This window comes from Siniperca chuatsi, linkage group LG22, assembly GCF_020085105.1.
Source record: "Siniperca chuatsi isolate FFG_IHB_CAS linkage group LG22, ASM2008510v1, whole genome shotgun sequence".
Lineage (NCBI taxonomy): Eukaryota > Metazoa > Chordata > Actinopteri > Centrarchiformes > Sinipercidae > Siniperca > Siniperca chuatsi.
Window position 1 is genome coordinate 21,292,964 of NC_058063.1, and position 23,038 is coordinate 21,316,001.

A 23,038-nucleotide genomic window follows, 5' to 3' on the forward strand; every position below is an offset into this window, starting at 1 on the left:
TATGTTTTTTCTTAAAGGGGCCATATAATACCCATTTCCTGCTTTACATTTTCATTTGAGGATTCAGCTTTTGATCAGCAAAAACCCACTTCCTTCAGCAGCATCATGACGGCCGCCTCAGGTCTTTTTATTTTCCTCAGTCTGTCTCACTCCTCACTTCCCCCAGGCCCAAACTGTTTGTGTTTGATTGACTGCAGAGGGTTTTCATGTATGTTGAAAAATGAAAATGAGGAAGCATGAGTACTTGTCCCACTACCTGTCCTTGTTTTCCTGCTACTGATTTTCCGCCTTACGTTTCTTACCTGTGTTTCTGATCTGCTGCCTGTTTCTGCTGCCTGTTTCTGCTGCCTGTTTCTGACCTGCTGCCTGTTTCTGATCTGCTGCCTGTTACTGATCTGCTGCCTGTTTCTGATCTGCTGCCTGTTTCTGATCTGCTGCCTGTTTCTGACCTGCTGCCTGTTTCTGATCTGCTGCCTGTTACTGATCTGCTGCCTGTTTCTGATCTGCTGCCTGTTACTGATCTGCTGCCTGTTTCTGACCTGCCTGCCTGTTTCTGATCTGCTGCCTGTTTCTGACCTGCCTGCCTGTTTCTGACCTGCTGCCTGTTTCTGATCTGCTGCCTGTTTCTGACCTGCTGCCTGTTTCTGATCTGCTGCCTGTTTCTGACCTGCTGCCTGTTTCTGCTGCCTCTTTCTGACCTGCTGCCTGTTTCTTTTGGATTTGTTTGCTTGTTTGGACTGCCTTCTCGTGCCTGACTGTGAGTCTGTTAATATGAACACTGATTTAGGAAACTCCTTTTTGTGCCTCAGTGTCTGCATTTGGGTCCTCAGTCATGTTGTCTTGTACACACATCTGTGACAGATGGTGCTGAGGCTGCTATAGACTGTCCATAACTGTTTTTATATTATCTGGATGTTTGACCATATCTATTATTCGTTTGCATACAGAGCTTGCACTGACTACATTTATACATTGTGTATAAAGAGGAAAGTAGGAAAGCTTCTGATTTTGTCAGTATAGACTCTTAGCATATAAACAAGAAGGTGGGGAAGTAGTTACTTTCCCTTTTGCAGTGACACTGAAGGTAAATTAACTTAAAATTGTTGGTTCAGACCTCATTAAGGGTTAAACAAGCAGATGTTTTGTCTCCCACTTTGTAAAAATGACATGTGCATTTAAATGGTTAGACTGTGGTTTAAAGGAAACCATGTTGAGTATTTTGCCTGTCAGAAAGGCTGTTGTGCCCTCTTGTGGTTGAACTGAAACATTGCAGTGTGGACTCCAGCAGATCGGCTCTCCCTTCTTAATTATCCAGAAACTCAAACTACCTCTGACCCATCTGATTGATTCAGGTATAAATGATCTTATTAGCTACTTATACGTAGTATTTATTCAGCTAACCATGACTGTAAAAAGCACCAGTGGCTGAAGAAGTTTTCACATCCTTTACTTCAGTAAAAGTACTAACACCACACTGTGAAAATAATAATAAAAATAATAATAAAACTTTATTTATAGAGCACTTATCAAAACAAAGTACAAAGTGCTTCACAACAAGAGAAATAAAATACCACAGTGAATGACGAAATATAAAGAAATAAAATACATAAAATACACAAAAGCAATAAAATAAACAATAAAATAAACAGCCAGTTCAGGTAAAATCAGGATCTGCTTTCAGATAAAAATGTGTTTTGAGAAGAGACTTAAACGAAGACACTGACTCAGACAACCTGATGTCTTCGGGCAGGTTGTTCCAGAGCCTCGGGGCCCTGATGGTAAAAGCTCTGTCCCCCTTAGTTTCCATCCTGGACTCAGGAACAGACAGGAGACCCCTGCCCGAAGATCTCAAACTACGTGAAGGTTCATAAGGGATTACAAGGTCTAAAATATAGTCTGGAGCCATGACGAGCCTTAAAAGTAATCAACAAGATCTTAAAATCAGTCCTGAAACAAACAGGGAGCCAGTGTAAAGAGGCTAAAACAGGTGTGATGTGGTCGGACCTCTTGGTCCTGGTTAACAGCCTAGCAGCTGAGTTTTGTACAGTCTGCAGTCGTGTCAAAGTTTTTTGATTAAGACAAGTGAACAGGCTGTTTACAATAATTAAGCTGTGAGGAGATAAAAGCACGTACAACAGTTTCTGCATCACTAAGATTTAAAATAGATCGGATTTTTGTTTCTGAGGTGATAGAAACATGATTGGACAAGCTTAGTGAGATGTTGCTCAAAACATAAACTGCTATCAAACAGGACACCAAGATTTCTTGCAACAGGCTCGATATGTTGTGACAGGTTACCAGTAGATGGCAGTATTTGTTTAGTGATGTGTTGGGGCCCAATAACAAGGATTTCAGTTTTATTTGAGTTGAGCTGAAGAAAATTTATCGACATCCAATTTTTTATGTCAGACAGGCCGTCCTGCAGAGAACTCAGCGTACTGAGGTCAGTGGGCTTGACAGGGAGGTACAACTACTCCACTACAAGAACAAGTCCTGCATTCAAAACCTTACTTGAGTAAAAGTATCTAAGTATTATCAGCAAAATGTACTTAAAGTATCAAAAGTAAAAGTCGTCCCTGTGCAGTAAAATACTGTGCAGTGTTTTATTATATCTGATGTTTCTGGATTAATATTCCTGCTGCATTAATGTGTGTGTTGCATTTTACTGCTGCAGATGTTTGAAGTTGAGCTAAAAAATAATTAAAGCTGCAGTAAAAAGTACAATATTTCTCTTTGAGATGCACTGCATACAATCAATAATATCCAATTCAATATGTTTAACTACCAGATGAAATAATACACTTATTTTCATCTTCTTCTTCCTCTGTGCCATAGAGCTCCATTGTCATCCAAAAACTATTAAAAACACATCAACAGTTGCACTGGAGACAAGTTCCTTAGCTTGACTTTTGTCCTTAAGAGAGATTTAATAATCTCCATTAGTTTGTTTTAAAGTCACATTGTATGATAAAATGCTTCATGCTGCATGCATTGTGCTATATACTGTAAGTTTTCTCGGTGTTGCTCTTCCTGAAGTTCAGGTTTCATCTCCTCAATGCTTCTTGCTGTATCATGAGGGAATCTTATTTCTGTTCACTGTAATGAAAATTAATAAAAAATGAAAATTAAGTTGAAAATTAAATTATACTCTGAGCTTATTGTACTCTCGTGTGATTTCATAGCTTACTGATCTCTTATTATAAAAGTTGGCTGTTTCATGCATGCTACAAACCACACGTTTGAAGACAGCGAGGTGAAGATTCTAAGTAGAGAGAAGAGTTGGTTTGAAAGTGGAGTCAAGGAAGCCATTTTTGTGAAAAAAGAAAACCCCTCTTTGAACAGAAATGGTGGTCTGAGATTCAATCTGCCCAAAGTTTACCACAGTATATTAGCACCTTGGTCACGCCAATCATATGCTAATCAGGTACTTAACAGTGATGAGGGAGGTGTAGCCAGAAAACAATAGGCCTGATTACTGATTACTGGGCTATCATGAAAACAATTAAGTCAGTTTCAGGTGAAAATAGCTAATCAACAGATACTCAGGTAGACTCCTTCCTGAGGGCGGGGCTTATGTAACACAGAGTAGCTTAAATTTCTGAGTTCCCGTCCCATTTTTTCACAATTGAGAATGACTTCCGGATGGGAGCCGAAACGTCTTGATTCTGAAAACAGCGTCCAGATGACTACGACTGAAACCTTTTCTACGATAGAACACTGCTGGACGAATGAGGGACTACACCATCTTTCATGCATGAGCACTGTCTGTCCTTCAGATGAGAACACAGGGCGAAACTTTGATTTGTTTATCTTTGCGTGAAAGTGTTCAAGCTACCATTACCAGCACTGTTTAGGTGTCATTGTCAGGTGACTCAGGTTTGTAAAGGCGTTCTCTCAGCCGACAGGCGGAGAATCCATTTGCAAATGTCTGTTTGAATATTGCAATAAAACTCTGAAAGAGATGTTGTTGTTGAATTCACTTTATTTCAGAAATTCCTACAACACCATCTTCCTCACAGGCTGAAGTGTCCTCTCCACTTCCTCTGTCTTCTCCATTTTCACACATTACATTTTTTTCCCCTTCTTTTTTGTAATGCTATGCTATGTAATGTTTTCTTGTTGTTTCTGTCTTTCGTAGCTTATTTGTTTGTTTGTTCTGCCTTTCTCTTTTCATGTTGGTCTGCAGTCTCTCTTCCTTCCCCAGTTGCTCCCTGGTTCTCCAGTTCATCCATTTGTCCAATCAGTCTGGATGACTCTGGACTGTCAGCCATAAATTCTCAGTTGTAGCTTCCCGTTTCCTCTTGATTCCTGTGTGCCAACAGAAGAAGAAATCTTTTAAAATTTGCTGTGTTCGTGTCGTTTTCCATAGAACATTAAACGCGTGAAAATAAGAAACTAAAGAAGCACAACAGAAATATGATGGTTGAGCTGAAAATATGTTTTACATCAAAATGACAGGAGAAGAGACATTTACTTGCATTTCAGGTATAACATTTATGTTTTCCATGAGGAACAAAACATTTGAGACTAGTACCACAGACTAGTGACGGTCAGTTTTTCTTGTTACACTGATCTCACCCTCGTCTGGAACAGGCTCCCAGACCAACCAGTGAGAGTCACCAGTGCATTGACGAAGACATACAGGTGGGAACACTGACAGCTGTGCTGAATGGAGTCTGAACAAACTTAAAGCAGGCAGAATTGGAGCCAGCGACAACAACAGACTTAATAAACTGATTAAGAAGGCGGACTCTGTAATTGGCTGCAAACCAGAGACCTTTGAAGTTGTGGTTGAGAGGAGGACACTGAACAAATTGTCATCAATTATGGATAATCCTGACCACCTACTGGACAGACAGCAGAGCAACGTTCTCTAACAGAAAGACCCATACAGGAAATCTTTCCTGCCCAAAGCAATAACTGTCTACAACACATCACCTCTGTCTAAAAGAGAACTCATTATAGTTTCTGTCTCAGCCAAACTCTGTTTGCTCCTCCAGTAACTTTGCTCATGGTGAATTTGGACATCTTTATACTCCTACTCTACCTCATTGCATCTTTAGAAAAACGTCAACAACTTTTCACACTTGTCTAATGTATATATGTTATCCTATGTTTATATTTTATTATATTTATATTGCATTCTAGTATATTCTTTATATTGCGTATTCTATAGATATATATCTTATTTTTATGCAGTTTGCCTAAGGTTATTTCTTATACTCTGTATTGAGTTATATTAATTCATTTTGTTACATGTTGTTTATTGTTTGCAATAAACATTAATATCAGGACTAGAAGAGAAAAAATTATATTGATAATGTCTGGATAACCTGTTGCTGTAAAACAAGAATTTCCCAGTTTGGGATCAATAAAAGTAAGAGCCTATCTATCTATCTATCTATCTAGATATCCAGCACTCTCTGGTGTTGGACGAGTGCTTATACCTCTGCACCATCTGAACCACATTTTATATTCCCCATTCAGTTTTTGCATTTCACCTACACTATATCAAAAGTATATTTTAATCTTAAATCCTGAACATTCTGGTCTTTGTTTTATTGATACTTTGGGATTTCATTTCACAACAACAGAAAAAAAGCTCTGACAGTAACTTTACATAAAACAAGGGAAAATAATTGAATGTGACTTACTGTTCTTGATCGGTGGGATAATAATGACCAGCAAAGCAGCAATGCAAAAAAAAAGGACGATGATCCAAATCCACTCAAAAGAGGATTGAACCGTGAAGACATCAGCTGAAATGATAAAAACACAGAACAGCATGACATTTTAAATCAAATTAGGCCTCGGCAGTTTAAAACTGTCAAAATGAAGTATAATTTATATAGAAATCTTTCCTACCTGGAACATGGATGTGTGTCTCTCTGGCCTGGTTGATGTTCTGCTGTTGGACTCTACAGGTGAAGTTGTTGCCCTGTCTCGTCTCCACAGTCACTCTGCTGCTGACAGTATAGAGGTCATCAGGACCTCTGATGGTCTCTGTAGGTCCAGCAGAGACGAGCTTTCCCTCACCGTCCAGCCAGAACACCTCAGGCTCTGGATACCAGCCTGCAGACTCACACTGTAAAACTACCCTTCCACTCTTATTTAAGGTAACCTCTGTGATGGGCGTGGAGACAGCACCTGAGGATAAGAGGAGGAATTTAGAACAGTGGGTTCAGATCAAACACTTCAGCAAATAAGACATGTCACTGATTTGTATCATTGTTAAACTACAGAAGCACTTTTTAGGGAAAGACCAAAAAAAAAAAACCCTCTTGAAACCTTTGCAAACATGTTGAATGTATTTACTACCTCATAAAACATTTGTCTTCTTCTCTGCCACCTTTTATAGCAAATCATCACCATCAGCTGTTATTATGTGGAGTTTAAAGGCACCCTGTGGTGTTCTTGACCTCTGCAAGTGCTGTGAAGCAATGTTTTTATCAGTGGGTCCCTGTTTATCTTTGTGCAGGTGACACGATGCACAATGTTGCCATTGGTTTCACATTTTTCCACTGATCTACAGGTGGCAGTAATGTGCCAAGAAACGCAGCAGGAAGAAGAAGACTGCTAGTGACTAAACATGGCTGTACACGATACAGGTTTCAAACTGTTCCGAGAATCAGCTTTAAAAATGTTTTATAAGGAAGGAAATGCATTCAACACGTTTGTTAGATTTCAGGGAAATCCTCATGCTCGTGGCAGCGAGTCTCACTCACCAACAGTGAGTTGGATGGAAGCTTCCTCGTGTATTGATGGAAGGAAGCAAAAGTATTTTCCTGCATCAGAGATTTTCACGCTGAAGATTTTCATGGAGATGTTTCCGTTTGTCAGTTCATCCACAAACAGACTTGTACGATTATGATAAGATGGATTTAGCTGCTGATGAAACAGTCGTCCATCTTGGTGAACATGGATGTACTCTTGGTCCAAACCAGGTTTGGTCCACTCCACTCTCTCAGAACTGGCACTGATGTTAGGTTCAAGGTGACATGGCAGAATGACATCATCACCAACCAGGGCCACGATTGGTTGATGTGAACAAATCAACTCTGACAGCGCTGTAAGGAAAATGAAAGAACAAACAAGAAACAGCAGCTCAGTTATAATACATCAAAATGAAATTTTAAATTCTAAAAATAAGAAATAATTTAGTAAAGTTATCAGAGCTGCATTAAAAACGAACTGTTAAATGAAATCATGCTAACACACTAAACTAAGATGGTGAGCAAGGTAAAATTATACCTGCTACAAATCATTGTCATTGTGAGCATGTTAACATATGGCATTAGCATTAACCTCAAGTTTAGATTGTTGGCCCCGCCTTGATTAATTGCACCTGTGTCTCGTTGTCTCCCCTACCTAAGTGCATTTAGTCCGGGTTTTTTCCTTTGTTCAGTGTCAGTTCGTTGTCATTATCATTTGGCATCAGCAGTGGTATGTGGTTTAAATGTCAGGTGTCCCAGCCTTGTTTCCTGTGCTTCTCCTGAATCTCTTGGATTTATTTCTGCATTTGCTTGGACCTCGCCTGGATTTTTGGATTTCGTTTATCGCCTGTCTTGGACTGCCCTCCCGATTTGGACCTCTTCCTGCCTTATACGTGTAAGCCTTTCCCCTGCAATAAATAAATTAACTGCATCTGCTCTGCCTCGGGCCCGGTTCCTGTGGCACGGCGGTCTCCAGTTCCTGCGCCACAACAGCCCCCTAGACTCCCTGCGGGGCCGCAGCCGCCCCACAGCCCTGCCTCTGCTGGGCCGCAGCCGCCCCACAGCCCTGCCTCTGCTGGGCCGCAGCCGCCCCACAGACCTGCCTCTGCTGGGCCGCAGCCGCCCCACAGACCTGCCTCTGCTGGGCCGCAGCCTCACCCACAAGCTCCGCTTGAGCTCCACCTGAGCTGCTGCAGCACCTTCCTGTTCCACAGGTTCCACCGGCTCCCCTACCAGTCTCATCTTCACTGGCTTCCTGTCCTGCTGCGCTGTCGCCAGGCCCCGATCTTGTTCTCCAGCCACACCGCCGGCCTCCAGTGATCATCTGCCTTCTGACCTTCAGCCTGTGCCGCCAGAATTCCGCCAGTGACCTCCAGGTGGTTTCGGTCTTCGCCGCTGGTCCCTCCGCCCGAGTTCCCCAGCTCCGCACTTGTCCAGCCCTCAGGCCGTCTGCCTGATATCTTCCGCTTGGCCCTGTTTCTGGTTTTATTTTGTTGTGTTCTCCTCTCCTCGTGTGTCTTGTGGTTTTACTTCCTGTCTTTGTTTGCTTTCCCTCCAGATTAGATTGTTGGCCCCGCCTTGATTAATTGCACCTGTGTCTCGTTGTCTCCCCTACCTAAGTGTATTTAGTCCGGGTTTTTCTTTTGTTCAGTGTCAGTTCGTTGTCATTATCATTTGGCATCAGCAGTGGAATGTGGTTTAAATGTCAGGTGTCCCAGCCTTGTTTCCTGTGCTTCTCCTGAATCTCTTGGATTTATTTCTGCATTTACTTGGACCTCGCCTGGATTTTTGGATTTCATTTATCGCCTGCTCCTTGTCTGATTTGTTTGCCTGCCTTGGACTGCCCTCCCGATTTGCCTGACTATATGTGTAAGCCTTTCCCTGCAATAAATTAATGAACTGCATCTGCTCTGCCTCTAAGTCTGCATTTGGGTCCTATTCCTTGTGTTCCCAGTTCCCTTGCGTGACATCCACACGACAAGTATATCCTCACAGAGCTACCGGTGTGGCTGCAGACTTATGTAATGATCGTAGAATTTTATAATAAATGTGTTATATTGCCAATAAATTCATGCATTCATTTTCATGTGAATGATTACAATGTCATCGATTTTCATCTCCTCTTCTGACGAAATCGTCGTTACAGAAATGGATTCCTTTTTTCTTTTGGTCAGAAGCTGACTCGTGTCTTCTGCTTTCCGACACATGCACACATCAGTGTGTTAGCGGAGTGTTGTGCATGGAAATTACCTCCAAAAGGCTGCATCAGAAGAACGAGGAAAAGCAAACCCCTGAAGGTCCCGAAGGACTCTCCATGGTTGGACTCATGGTTTGGATGCAGCATCCTGGACTCCTGAAAAATAAAAATGAGTTTAAAAAAGATCAAAGACTTAGTCTGGTTGTTTTCATAAAAATGACACCAAACATCTCTTTACGGAGTGGAAAATTAGGATGAACATGTAGTAATTCTAGATTTGATTTTCGTTTGGTTATACTTTCTCATTTTCCGTCTTAGTGCTCCGAAAGTGTTTCGCTCCTGATCAGCTGTGACTTCCTGTTGAAACTGACTAAACCACACAGCTCACAGACGAAATGTCTGTATGGAATCAGACAGAACATTCACAAATGTATTTCGTGATTTATGTATTAATGGCACACAAATATGTATCATTGTTTATAAATATAAAAATATATAAATGTATTTAAAAGTATTTGCATTTTCATCAAAAACATAGTTCGATGTTACATTTTTATACAAACTGGTGAACCTGCATTGACAAACTGCTTGTCATTTGTGAACTTGTGTTTTGAGACTTCGTGCCATGGCTCAACTAACAAATGCATTTTTTGCAGAAGGGAATTGTCCTATCAGATGTCCTCGTTTTCAGCCATTTACATGAGATGAGGTATATTTATAGATTGTTCCAGTGTGATATGTTTTTTTTTCTGCTTCTGATGTGACTTTCTGTTTTGAACTGAACAAAAACAAACGTTTCGTGCACGTTTTGTGACTTCCTAACTGCTCATCTATGCAGACTGTGGAAATCCCTGACAGTCTAATAATGCCTGAAATGTCCATGAAGGGAATCGCTTATGTGTAATGTTTTTTTTTTTTTCTTAATCTAAACATATCCTTTAAATCTTGAAGCTGGTGGGACAGTGAGGAGCACCAGATTCAAGCTTTAAGGGATACGTTACATATCGTTCGGAGAGTGACCGAAACGATCTTCTCATCACTACAAAAGATTCAGTGGTTGTATGAGCTCATAATTCATATTCATATATATTTCGGCAGTAAAAAAGGAGCCGTGGCTGTAGGCAGTCACCAAACCACTGTGAGGCATATGAGGAGGGAGGATGTAATCTTTCAAAACTTAAAAACGCATTAGAGAAGGAGATCCGTTTCTGTACCAAATACACTGAATAGGCACTTACTAACAACAGTGGTTATATTTTTACATTCTTTGATTAAAATTATTGCTAGGGACATTTCAGGGTCGCTGGACCCACTTCTCCACTTTAATAAAAAGTAATAAGTAATAATAGTAATAATAAGTCCATAAAATAATCTGGACATTGTTTTAACAGTCAAAGATTATGAAATTATGACACAACTAACATTTAACATACAAGTTTTAAGCAACTCTTACCTGCTGTATGACGACTGCAAACTCTCTAATGTGATGTTGTGATGCTCTCGCCTGACATGCAATAAGGAAGTATGAATATGTTACTTTATAAGGTTTCATACATAAAAAAACCACAAACGTCAACCTATGTCGACCTCTCTGAATCTGTTGGTTTGTTTCACTATTGATGTGTCATACTGACGAGCTGCTCAAAAGCCCGGCCTGTAATTTTTTCCCATAGCATGTGTAATTGAAGCTTGACTTATAAGAAGTTTGTTAGAATAGTTTTCATATAAAGTTTAGCCCTGTTCATGCTGCGTTTACAAACATCTTCCTGCAGGAACAAATAAGGTTATATAGGAGGAGATAAAGAAAGGGACTGGATTCAAAAGGAATTAAGAAAGATCAGTCTGGGAGAAAAAGGATTAGTTGATTAACATCTTTGAGAAAAATACACATAAGTTTGTGTGTCAACTTAAGTTTATTGCTGTAACCTTAACCAACTTTTTAAAAAGATTCACAGTAAGTACTGTTGGGGTGTGTCGAGCAGGAAAGCAGGAGTAGGAACCAAAATGCAGACACGTAGGCACGGCAGGTGCAGATCAATGATTTAATAGAGATCAGGCTTACATGGGTAGTCAGGCAGGCAGAGATAAAACAAAAACTAAGGAGAGCAGTCCGAACAGGCAAATGAGTCCAAGAAGGAGCAGACAAAATCCTAAATCCAAAATCCAAAATCCAAAATCCAAAAGCAGTAGTACAAAACCAAAGCAGAAAGTCCACAAAACACAAGACAACACAGGGATAGGTTGAAATGCTCAACACAAGATACAAAGACGATCTGACACTGACACAGACTTAAATACACTGGGAGGGGAGACAACGAGACACAGGTGAAACTAATTGACACTGGTGAAAAATTCAAGCAATCAATGACAGGAAGCAAAGCTACCAGACAGGGGTCATGGGACCTGGAGGCTGGACAAAGGTGGTGCAGGGTACCGAGGGCGGATGGCCCGAGGGCTGGACAGGTGCAGAGCAGAAGACCTCAGGCAGACGGCCTGGAGGCAGCGCAAAGTCTGAGCCGAAAACCTGAGATCTGCAGCACCGCTTTTTGTCCTGCCCCAGGCTGTCCGCCAGAGGGCCTGAGGGCTGGATAAAAAGGCAGACCAGGTCTGGAGGGCATCGAGGAGGCAGGAGGGCCGAAGGGCAGAGCATGCTGACCAAACGTGTGGAGCAACACAGGAGGTCAGCGCCGATGACAAAACCCCTCTGGAGGTCAGACTGGAGACTGACGGTGAAGGCAGAAGCCCTCTGCAGGCCGGCGACGAAGGCGGGAACCCTCCTGGGGTCGAAAAGGGGGCTGGGAGCAAAGACCACTTCAGGAGATTGCTACAGCTCCGCAGGAAAAGGTGACTTCTGCGGGAACCCTCCTGGGGTCGAAAAGGGGGCTGGGAGCAAAGACCACTTCAGGAGATTGCTGCAGCTCCGCAAGAAAATGTGACTGCTGCAGTTCAACAGGAAGTTCAGGAGGCAGCTGCGACACAGAAGGTTCAGGGAGATCGAGCGACTGCTGCAGCGGCAGGACGTGGCACCTGTGATCCTGCAGCGGCAGGAGTGTGCTGCAGCAGATGAGTTTCAGTTGACTGCTGCAACTCAGAGAGTTCAGGTGGATTCTGCAGCTCAGAAACTGGTGGCTACTGCAGATCTGAGCTAGGTGATTGCAGTAGCTCAGAGACTGGTGGTAGCTGCCGCTCAGGAGGAACAGGAGACAACTGCAGCTCAGCCATTGAAGACTGCTGCAGCTCCACAGGAACAGGAGATTGCAGCCGCTCAGATACTGGATTGAGCTGTATCTCCGCAAGGACAGGAGCGTGCTGCAGCTCAGGAGGTTCAGGACAGTGCTGCAGCTCAGAGAATTCAGGTGGCTGTTGCAGCCAAGCAGGGAGTTCAGGAGGCTGTTGAGGCCCAGCAGGGAGTTCAGGAGGTTGTTGCGGCCCAGCAGGGAGTTCAGGAGGTTGTTGCTGCCAAGCAGGGAGTTCAGGAGGTTGTTGCAGCCCAGCAGGGAGTTCAGGAGGCTGTTGCGGCCCAACAGGGAGTTCAGGAGGCTACTGCGGCCCAGCAGGGAGTTCAGGAGGTTGTTGCTGTCAAGCAAGGAGTTCAGGAGGCTGCTGCGGCCCAACAGGGATTGGAGATAGCTGCCACGCAGGGAATGATGACTGCTGTGGTGCAGGAACTGGTGTTGGCTGAACCACAGACTGGGGACCAGGCAGGACTGATGATGGCTCTGAGGCACTGGGCAGCGGTGAGGACGAGCAGCTGGGCAGCGGAGAGGCACAACGTCGGCAGGAGCCACGCTTCCTTCTGGGACATGAACAGACTGAGGTGCAGGCAGAAGGCTAATAGGCTGAGCTTTATGGGTGCTGAGGAAATCTATGGCCCATTCAGGTATTGAGTTCCTCAGCCAAGGCTTGGAGAAATCTGCATGGTGTACACAATTCACAATTCATTGTCTTTCTGTAATGATCATTGCTGGCCGTCCTCCAACACTCCCTCAAGCTCATCAGGTACAAAATTAATCTTTTGTGTTTTCTCATAATGGAACTTTGGAGTTAAAATAAAACGCAGTATTAAGTCAAATGTATGAGTTGAAAGTACCTGTTAACTTCATAATCAATATGAGAATCAACTTTATTGACCAGCTGTGTCTGTTTGTAACCACGTGAGCACACATTTAATAAACTTCCTCCTCCTGAAACACAACAGGCTAAGTTCCATGCCATGAAGGCTGTTGTGCTCAACAATCAAAGATTAATTCTTAATCGTTTGGGGGTTGTGGGACTGCAGAGGATTTTTATGCAGAGTGAAACATGAAAATGAGAAATGAGGAAGTATGAGTATTTTTCCCACCACCTGTTCCTCATTTCTGCCTCATTTTAGTGTTCTCAAGTCAACCTGTCTGGGTCGGCTTTTCTAAATACTATATATGTTTCTAAAATCAACAGACTCTGTAAATCTTAACCATATCAAACACAATATCTGTCTCCACCTCTGACTAGAGTCTGTAGGTTTTCATTCGTTGTTTTTGCGTAAAGGGGCCATATCATGCCCATTTCCTGCTTTACATTTTCATTTGAGGATTCAGCTTTTGATCAGCAAAAATCCACTTCCTTCAGCAGCATCATGACGGCCACCTCAGGTCTTTTTATTTTCCTCAGTCTGTCTCACTCCTCACTTCCCCCAGGCCCAAACTGTTTGTGTTTAATTGACTGCAGAGGATTTTCATGCATGTTGAAAAATGAAAATGAGGAAGCATATTGTCCCATTACCTGTCCTTGTTTTCCTGCTACTGATTTTCCGCCTCACGTTTCTGACCTGCTGCCTGTTTCTGTTGCCTGTTTCTGACCTGCCTGTTTCTGACCTGCTGCCTGTTTCTTTTGGTTTTGTTTGCTTGTTTGGACTGCCTTCTCGTGCCTGACTGTGAGTCTGTTAATATGAACACTGATTTAGTAAATTCCTTTTTGGGCCTCAGTGTCTGCATTTGGGTCCTCAGTCATGTTGTCTTGTACACACATCTGTGACAGATGGTGCTGAGGCTGCTATAGACTGTCCATAACTGTTTTTATATTATCTGTATGTTTGACCATATCTATTATTCGTTTGCATATAGAGCTTGCATTGACTACATTTGGAGTTCGGGGTGATGGAGGTTACACCAGCAGTGGAGCTGTTCACGAGGAGACCATTCATGCAGAGGAAGACGAGATAAGAGAGGATGAAGCAGACAACACATGAAGAACAGCTATGAGCAAAGCCAAAGCAAACTCTGTCTGAGGTTCAGAAACATCTGGATAACATCAGGAGCCATGAAGTAAACTAACACACAGTCCTGCCACGTCTCTGCAGTTGATGTGGAAGATCAGGTTTAATGTTTAGTATTGACACCAGCTGGCAGCTTGTGTAGACAAATATATAAATACGACATATAGAGTAGAAAAAATAATTTACAGTGAAATTACAGCAGACGCTGGTCGTCCGCTGTCTCTGTCCATGGTGCTGAACTCACCCCAGAAACTCAAACCACCTCTGATCCATCTGATTGATTCAGGTATAAATGATCTTATTAGCTACTTATACGTAGTATTTATTCAGCTAACCATGACTGTAAAAAGCACCAGTGGTGGAAGAAGTTTTCACATCCTTTACTTCAGTAAAAGTACTGACACCACACTGTGAAAATACTCCACTACAAGAACAAGTCCTGCATTCAAAACCTTACTTGAGTAAAAGTATCTAAGTATTATCAGCAAAATGTACTTAAAGTATCAAAAGTAAAAGTCGTCCCTGTGCAGTAAAATACTGTGCAGTGTTTTATTATATCTGATGTTTCTGGATTAATATTCCTGCTGCATTAATGTGTGTGTTGCATTTTACTGCTGCAGATGTTTGTGGTTGAGCGAAAAAATAACTAAAGCTGCAGTAAAAAGTACAATATTTCTCTTTGAGAAGCACTGCATACAATCAATCATATCCATTTCAATATGTTTAACTACCAGATGAAATAATACACATATTTTCATCATCTTCTTCCTCTGTCCCATAGAGCTCCATTGTCATCCAAAAACTATTAAACTTAGCTTGACTTTTGTCCTTAAGAGAGATTTAATAATCTCCAGTAGTTTGTTTTAAAGTCACATTGTATGATAAAATGCTTCATGCTGCATGCATTGTGCTATATACTGTAAGTTTTCTCGGTGTTGCTCTTCCTGAAGTTCAAGTTTCATCTCCTCAATGCTTCTTGCTGTATCATGAGGGAATCTTATTTCTGTTCACTGTAATGAAAATTAATAAAAAATGAAAATTAAATTGAAAATTAAATTATACTCTTTGAGCTTATTGTACTCTCGTGTGATTTCATATCTTACTGATCTCTTATTATAAAAGTTGGCTGTTTCATGCATGCTACAAACCACACATTTGAAGACAGCGAGATGAAGATTCTAAGTAGAGAGAAGAGTTGGTTTGAAAGAGGAGTCAAAGAAGCCATTTTTGTGAAAAAAGAAAACCCCTCTTTGAACAGAAATGGTGGTCTGAGATTCAATCTGCCCAAAGTTTACCACAGTGTATTAGCACCTTGGTCACGCCAATTATATGCTAATCAGGTACTTAACAGTGATGAGGGAGGTGCAGCCAGAAAACAATAGGCTTGATTACTGATTACTGGGCCATCTTGGAAACTATTAAGTCAGTTTCAGGTGAAAATAGCTAATCAACAGATACTCAGGTAGACTCCTTCCTGAGGGCGGGGCTTATGTAACACAGAGTAGCTTAAATTTCTAAGTTCCCGTCCCGTTTTTTTCACAATTGAGAATGACTTCCGGATGGGAGCCGAAACGTCTTGATTCTGAAAACAGCGTCCAGATGACGACGACTGAAACCTTTTCTACGATAGAACACTGCTGGACGAATGAGGGACTACACCATCTTTCATGCATGAGCACTGTCTGTCCTTCAGATGAGAACACAGGGCGAAACTTTGATTTGTTTATCTTTGCGTGAAAGTGTTCAAGCTACCATTACCAGCACTGTTTAGGTGTCATTGTCAGGTGACTCAGGTTTGTAAAGGCGTTCTCTCAGCCGAATGGGGGAGAATCCATTTGCAAATGTCTGTTTGAATATTGCAATAAAACTCTGAAAGAGATGTTGTTGTTGAATTCACTTGATTTCAGAAATTCCTACAACACCATCTTCCTCACAGGCTGAAGTGTCCTCTCCACTTCCTCTGTCTTCTCCATTTTCACACTTTACATTTTCCTCATTTTCCGTTTCTGTCTTTCGTAGCTTATTTGTTTGTTCTGCCTTTCTCTTTTCATGTTGGTCTGCAGTCTCTCTTCCTCCCCCAGTTGCTCCCTGGTTCTCCAGTTCATCCATTTGTCCAGTCAGTCTGGATGACTCTGGACTGTCAGCCATAATATTTTGTTCGTCTTTCCTGACCAGATTTATTAAATTCTCAGTTGTAGCTTCCCGTTTCCTCTTGATTCCTGTGTGCCAACAGAAGAAGAAATGTTAAAATTTGCTGTGTTCGTGTAGTTTTGCCTTAGAACATTAAACGTGTGAAGATAAGAAACTAAAGAAGCACAACAGAAATATGATGGTTGAGCTGAAAATATGTTTTACATCAAAATGAAAGGAGAAGAGACATTTACTTGCATTTCAGGTATAACATTTAAGTTTTCCATTGCAAGATGAGGAACAAAGCATTTGAGACTAGTGCCACAGATTAGTGACGATCAGTTTTTCTTGTTACACTGATCTCACCCTCGTCTGGAACAGGCTCCCAGACCAACCAGTGAGAGTCACCAGTGCATTGACGAAGACATACAGGTGGGAACGCTGACAGCTGTGCTGAATGGAGCCTGAACAAACCTAAAGCAGGCTACAAGGTATCCAGCACTCTCTGGTGTTGGACGAGTGCTTATACCTCTGCACCATCTGAACCACATTTTATATTTCCCCATTCTGTATATTTTAATATTAAATCATGAACATTGTGCTACAGTATATAATCTATTGGTGCTTTGCTACATATCACTCCAGCCAATAAAGAGCAATAAGTAGACACAATAAGGAAACTTTAATTGTGACTTACTTTTAGTAATCTTGCGACATGATATTAATAAGACGAACAGAATGGCAGCAATTTGAAAAAAAGTCCAGCTGATCCAAATCCAATTAAAAGATATCGTGAAGACATCAGCTGAAATGATAAAAACACAGAACAGCATGACCTTTTAAATCAAACTAAACCTCAACAGTTTAAACAGTGACAAAATGTTTAATTTAGTTAGAACTCTTTATAACCTGGAACATGGATGTGTGTCTCTCTGGCCTGGTTGATGTTCTGCTGTTGGACTCTACAGATGAAGTTGTTGCCGTGTCCCTTCACCACAGTCACTCTGCTGCTGACGGTATAGAGGTCATCAGGACCTCTGACGGTCTCTGTAGGTCCAGCAGAGACGAGCTTTCCCTCACCGTCCAGCCAGAACACCTCAGGCTCTGGATACCAGCCTGCAGACTCACACTGTAACACTACACTTCCACTCTTATATGAGACAACCCCTATGATGGGCGTGGAGACAGCACCTGAGGATAAGAGGAGGAATTTAGAACAGTGGGTTCAGATCAAACACTTGTTGAATGTATTTACTACCTCATAAAACATTTGTCTTCTTCTCTGCCACCTTTTATAGCAAATCATCACCATCAGCTGTTATTATGTGGAGTTTAAAGGCACCCTGCGGTGTTCTTGACCTCTGTAAGTGCTGTGAAGCAATGTTTTTATCAGTGGGTCCCTGTTTATCTTTGTGCAGGTGACACGATGCACAATGTTGCCATTGGTTTCACATTTTTCCACTGATCTACAGGTGGCAGTAATGTGCCAAGAAACGCAGCAATGGACCAGCAGAGGCAGGAAGAAGAAGACTGCTAGTGACTAAACATGGCTGCACACGATACAGGTTTTAAACTAAACAGAGAATCAGCTTTAAAAATGTTTTATAAGGAAGGAAATGCATTCAACACGTTTGTTAGACTTCAGGGAAATCCTCGTGCTCGTGGCAGCAAGTCTCACTCACCAACAGTGAGTTGGATGGAAACTGCCTCGTGTATTGATGGAAGGATGCAAAAGTATTTTCCTGCATCAGAGATTTTCACGCTGAAGATTTTCATGGAGACGTTTCCATTCGTCAGTTCATCCACAAACAGACTTGTACGATAATTATAAGATGGATTTTGAAGCTGATACAACAGTCGTCCATATTGGTGAACATGGATGTACTTTGGGTCCAAACCAGGTTTGGTCCACTCCACTCTCTCAGAACCGGCACTGATGGGAGGTTCAAGGTGACATGGCAGAACGACATCATCACCAACCAGGGCCACGATTGGTTGATGTGAACAAATCAACTCTGACAGCGCTATAAGGAAAATGAAAGAACAAACAAGAAACAGCAGCTCAGTTATAATACATCAAAATGAAATTTTAAATTCTAAAAATAAGAAGTAAAGTTATCAGAGCTGCATTAAAAACAGGGAAAAGACCTTCAAAATCCTAAAAGTTGTGCGTAGATTATGTAGCACCGACCTCTGGAGCTTCAGAGTCTGTATCTGACTCGCACTCATCACATTTTGAGCTTCAAGCACAAATATACTGCAGGTCAGCAAATGGTGTTGTAACAAGTCTGTGTTTGGAGAAGTCTTGTCTCTTTCTCTTTCTACTTCTGTTATTTTTGTTGACCACAGTTTTGTTTCTCACTCAATACGTGACATTATGTCTAACTGTAAAAAGTCACAGAGAGTATGAGACTGTGAGTAAAATGTTGCTGCCATCATTTGGATGTCTATCAACAGTCCTGTATCAGGTTGAAGTACAGTAACAACTAAAATATAAAAAGCAGCTCACACTCTGAATCTGACTGTATAAAGAAAGTTTCTTGGGAAACATCGCTTTGGTTCTGAAACATTTTAAAAATATCAGATTGGTTCCCTTTAAGTTTTCTACAGACATTCATGGTTCCCAGAGAATTAATCCGTCTGACTTTTCCTCTAGCGCCACCATCAGGTCACAACTTTAATTTGTCCAATACTTTGGTTTACGACTAAATACCTTCAAACCAATGACACTCCCATCAGCCTGCTGTACTTTGTGTTTACCTCGAATTAGCAAATGTTTAAAATAAAATCATGCTAACACACTAAACTAAGATAGTGAGCAAGGTAAAATTATACCTGCTACAAATCGTTGTCATTGTGAGCATGTTAGCATATTGGCATTAGCATTAACCTCCAGTTTAGATTGTTGGCCCCGCCTTGATTAATTGCACTTGTGTCTCGTTGTCTCCCCTACCTAATTGTATTTAGTCCAGGTTTTTTCTTTTGTTCAGTGTCAGTTTGTTGTCATTATCATTTTGCATCAGCAGTGGTATGTGGTTTAAATGTCAGGTGTCCCAGCCTTGTTTCCTTTGCTTCTCCTGAATCTCTTGGATTTATTTCTGCATTTGCTTGGACCTCGCCTGGATTTTTGGATTTCGTTTATCGCCTGTCTTGGACTGCTCTCCCGATTTGGACCTCTGCCTGCCTGACTATATGTGTAAGCCTTTCCCCGCAATAAATTAATGAACTGCATCTGCTCTGCCTCTGGCCCGGTTCCTGCGGCACAGCGGTCTCCAGTTCCTGCGGCACGGCGGTCTGCAGTTCCTGCGCCACAACAGCCCCCTGGACTCCGTGCTGGGCCGCAGCCGCCCCACAGCCCTGCCTCTGCTGGGCCGCAGCCGCCCCACAGCCCTGCTTCTGCTGGGCCGCAGCCGCCCCACAGCCCTGCTTCTGCTGGGCCGCAGCCGCCCCACAGCCCTGCCTCAGCTGGGTCGCAGCTGCACCCACAAGCTCCGCTTGAGCTCCGCCTGAGCTGCTGCAGCACCTTCCTGTTGCACAGGTTCCGCCGGCTCCCCTACCAGTCTCATCTTCACTGGCTTCCTGTCCTGCTGCGCTGTCACCAGGCCCCGATCTTGTTCTCCAGCCACACCGCTGGCCTCCAGTGACCATCTGCCTTCTGACCTTCGGCCTGCGCCGCCAGCATTCCTCCAGTGACCTCCAGATGGTTTCAGTCATTTACATCAGCAGTGGTATGTGGTTTAAATGTCAGGTGTCCCAGCCTTGTTTCCTGTGCTTCTCCTGAATCGCTTGACCTCACCTGGATTTTTGGATTTCGTTTACCGCCTGTCTTGGACAGCCCTCCTGATTGGGACCTCTGCCTGCCTTATACGTGTAAGCCTTTCCCCGCAATAAATTAATGAACTGCATCTGCTCTGCCTCTGGCCAAGTTCCTGCGGCACGGCGGTCTCCAATTCCTGCTCCACAACAGCCCCCTAGATTCCCTGCCGCCCCACAGCCCTGCCTCTGCTGGGCCGCAGCCGCACCCACAGCTGCACCTACACACTCTGCCTGAGCTGCTGCAGCACCTTCCTGTTCCACAGGTTCCGCCGGCTCCCCTACCAGTCTCAACATCGCTGGCCCGCTTGGCCCTGTTTCTGGTTTTATTTTGTAGTGTTCTCCTCTCCTCGTGTGTCTTGCGGTTTTATTTCCTGTCTTTGTTTGCTTTCCCTCCAGTTTAGATTGTTGGCCCCGCCTTGATTAATTGCACCTGTGTCTCGTTGTCTCCCCTACCTAAGTGTATTTAGTCCGGGTTTTTTCTTTTGTTCAGTGTCAGTTCGTTGTCATTATCATTTTGCATCAGCAGTGGTATGTGGTTTAAATGTCAGGTGTCCCAGCCTTGTTTCCTGTGCTTCTCCTGAATCTCTTGGATTTATTTCTGCATTTGCTTGGACCTCGCCTGGATTTTTGGATTTCGTTTATCACCTCCTCCTTGTCTGATTTGTTTGCCTGTCTTGGACTGCCCTCCCGATTTGCCTGACTATACTGTATGTGTAAGCCTTTCCCTGCAATAAATTAATGAACTGCATCTGCTCTGCCTCCAAGTCTGCATTTGGGTCCTACTCCTTGTGTTCCCAGCTCCCTTGTGTGACATCCACACGACAAGTATATCCTCACAGAGCTACCAGTGTGGCTGCAGACTTATGTAATGATCGAAAATTTTATAATAAATGTGTTATATTGCCAGAAATATTTCACCTTAATAACTGTCACATCCATATTTGTGGGCATTATTAATATGAAGCCAGGTAAATGTGAAAACATTTAATACATGAGGAAGATGTAAACAGAATTAGTCATTCTAAATAACAGCAATATTGTGACATGAAGACCAGGTAACCTGGCGCAGTTGATGAAGGCAGATGTTAAAATCATTATCCTGTCCTATTTGATAGCAATTTATGTTTTTGAGCAACATATCACTAAGCTTGTCCAATCATGTTTTTATCACCTCAGAAACATTGCAAAAATACGATCTATTTTAAATCTTAGTGATGCAGAAACTGTTGTACGTGCTTTTATCTCCTCATGCCTTGATTATTCTAACAGCCTGTTCACTTGTCTTAACCAAAAAACTTTGACACGACTGCAGACTGTACAGAACTCAGCTGCTCGGCTTTAAACCAGGACCGAGAGGTTCGACCACATCACACCTGTTTCAGCCTCTTTACATCGGCTCCCTGTTGGTTTCAGGATTGATTTTAAGATCTTATTGATTACTTTTAAAGCTCTTCATGGCTCCAGATCATATTTTAGACCTTATAATCCCTTATGAACCTTCACGTAGTTTGAGATCTTCAGGCAGGGGTCTCCTGTCTGTTCCTGAGTCCAGGATGGAAACTAAGGGGGACAGAGCTTTGGCCATCAGGGCCCCGAGGCTCTGGAACAACTTCTTTTAAGTCTCTTCTCAAAACACATTTTTATCGGAAAGCAGATCCTGATTTTACCTGAAATAGCAGTTTATTTTATTGCTTTTGTGTATTTTATGTATTTTACTTCTGTGTTTGTGTGTAACTTACCTCCACAAAAGTGTGTCAGGAGAAGGAAGACAACAATGTGTTGGAAAACACTGAGAAGAGATTTAAAAGATAATCCATCCTTAATGTGAACCATGCTGGAGAGCTGAAAAATTAAAAACAGTAGAAATGTGTATTAATATGAATTATGAATTAGAAGAAAAACAGGTATTTGAAGCAAAATATTTTAAAAAAATGAAATAAAAATCAACTACTTGATTGTACAAAAGCAGTTTCACTTTTGATTACAGATACAGAGCCTGTTTTAGCATAGAACATTTACGGTCAAGATTGAATAATATTGTTATGAAGATTGTGTTTAGCTGCATAATCTGTGAATAAATGTTTAAATACCAATGGTGACCTCATTTCAGATTTACCTGTCACAACAGCTCTTCACCCGGAGAAAATCTCAGGGATCCAATTTTAAAATGGCCATCACTCCTGACAGGATTTAAATTACAGGAGGACCAGCGTGTCCGCTGAAAAGCGTTACTTGCGACTATAATTATTACTGGGGAGGGGATGACACATTACCCACATATACCCAGATGGGATTAAAATCACTGACTGGTAATGTTGAAATCACCGCTCCTCCCCTGGAGTGATAAATCCGGTCCGAATGGGGCTTAAGTGTACGATCTAGCAAAGCAGTTTCACAGACAGTCTGTTGGGAAGGAAGACCTGCTTTATTTCTGTCTTTATAAATATAATAATAATGTGTTGTAATACACTTTACTGAAAACATGATAGCAGCGATTGCAAAAAATTGTATTGAATTTTGAAAATCCTACATACCTGTTGTGTGCCTGTCGCGTCGCCGCTCAGTAAGCTGCAGTAAAATGATTTGTACTTTGAACGTGTATAAAAAGAAGAGGCGTGTTCACTTTGCAGCATTTATGTGCAGGTGTGAAAGTCCAGTGGGCTTGTCTGTTTGTTCACCTATAACAACCTTTAATACTAGTTAGATTTAAAGACATATATCACAAATATTAAGAATGCATGTAGCTTTTATGCTTTGAACCATCAACAGAGACTAAAACTCTCTGAAACACTGACTAAACAAGATCCTCTGTACATTTTGGAATCTCTGTAACTGAACCTTCCCACAGTTGTAGGAAATCATTAAAGTTAGGCTTTCACAATGATGTAGAAAATAACATACAACGCAAAGAACATGAGATTTGATGTC

General features: G+C 42.2%; 2 protein-coding genes across 4 annotated transcripts in view; one reads left to right on the top strand and one right to left on the bottom strand.

The window, feature by feature from the left end:
- LOC122870258 (low affinity immunoglobulin gamma Fc region receptor III-like) overlaps nt 1-23,038 on the top strand; it is a 1,099,642-nt gene that overhangs the window by 653,980 nt on the left and 422,624 nt on the right. The gene's annotated exons all lie outside the window — the stretch shown is intronic.
- On the bottom strand, nt 14,244-22,758 carry LOC122870177 (butyrophilin subfamily 3 member A2-like). Of its 3 annotated transcripts, XM_044184110.1 has the most exons (7): nt 22,645-22,660; nt 22,227-22,513; nt 21,850-21,952; nt 17,977-18,318; nt 17,204-17,485; nt 16,992-17,099; nt 14,244-16,383 (listed from the first exon to the last, which is right to left on the bottom strand). In XM_044184110.1, exons 3-7 carry the CDS (start codon nt 21,941-21,943, stop codon nt 16,058-16,060), a joined length of 1,152 nt encoding a protein of 383 aa, XP_044040045.1. In that variant the 5' UTR covers nt 21,944-21,952; nt 22,227-22,513; nt 22,645-22,660; the 3' UTR covers nt 14,244-16,057. The 3 variants fall into 3 exon arrangements, with proteins under 3 accessions (XP_044040045.1, XP_044040043.1, XP_044040044.1); XM_044184108.1 differs by lacking the exon at nt 22,227-22,513 and having other exon boundaries at nt 22,645-22,758; XM_044184109.1 differs by lacking the exon at nt 22,645-22,660 and having other exon boundaries at nt 22,227-22,610.

Coding starts and splice junctions, on each gene's coding strand:
- LOC122870177 (XM_044184108.1), bottom strand. CDS start 22,743: ATGCTGCAAAGTGAACACGCCTCTTCTTTTTATACACGTTCAAAGTAC. Junction 17,486..17,976: donor TTCCATCCAACTCACTGTTG/GTGAGTGAGACT, acceptor TCTTATCCTCAG/GTGCTGTCTCCACGCCCATC. Junction 16,384..16,991: donor ATGTCGCAAGATTACTAAAA/GTAAGTCACAAT, acceptor GTTGGCACACAG/GAATCAAGAGGAAACGGGAA.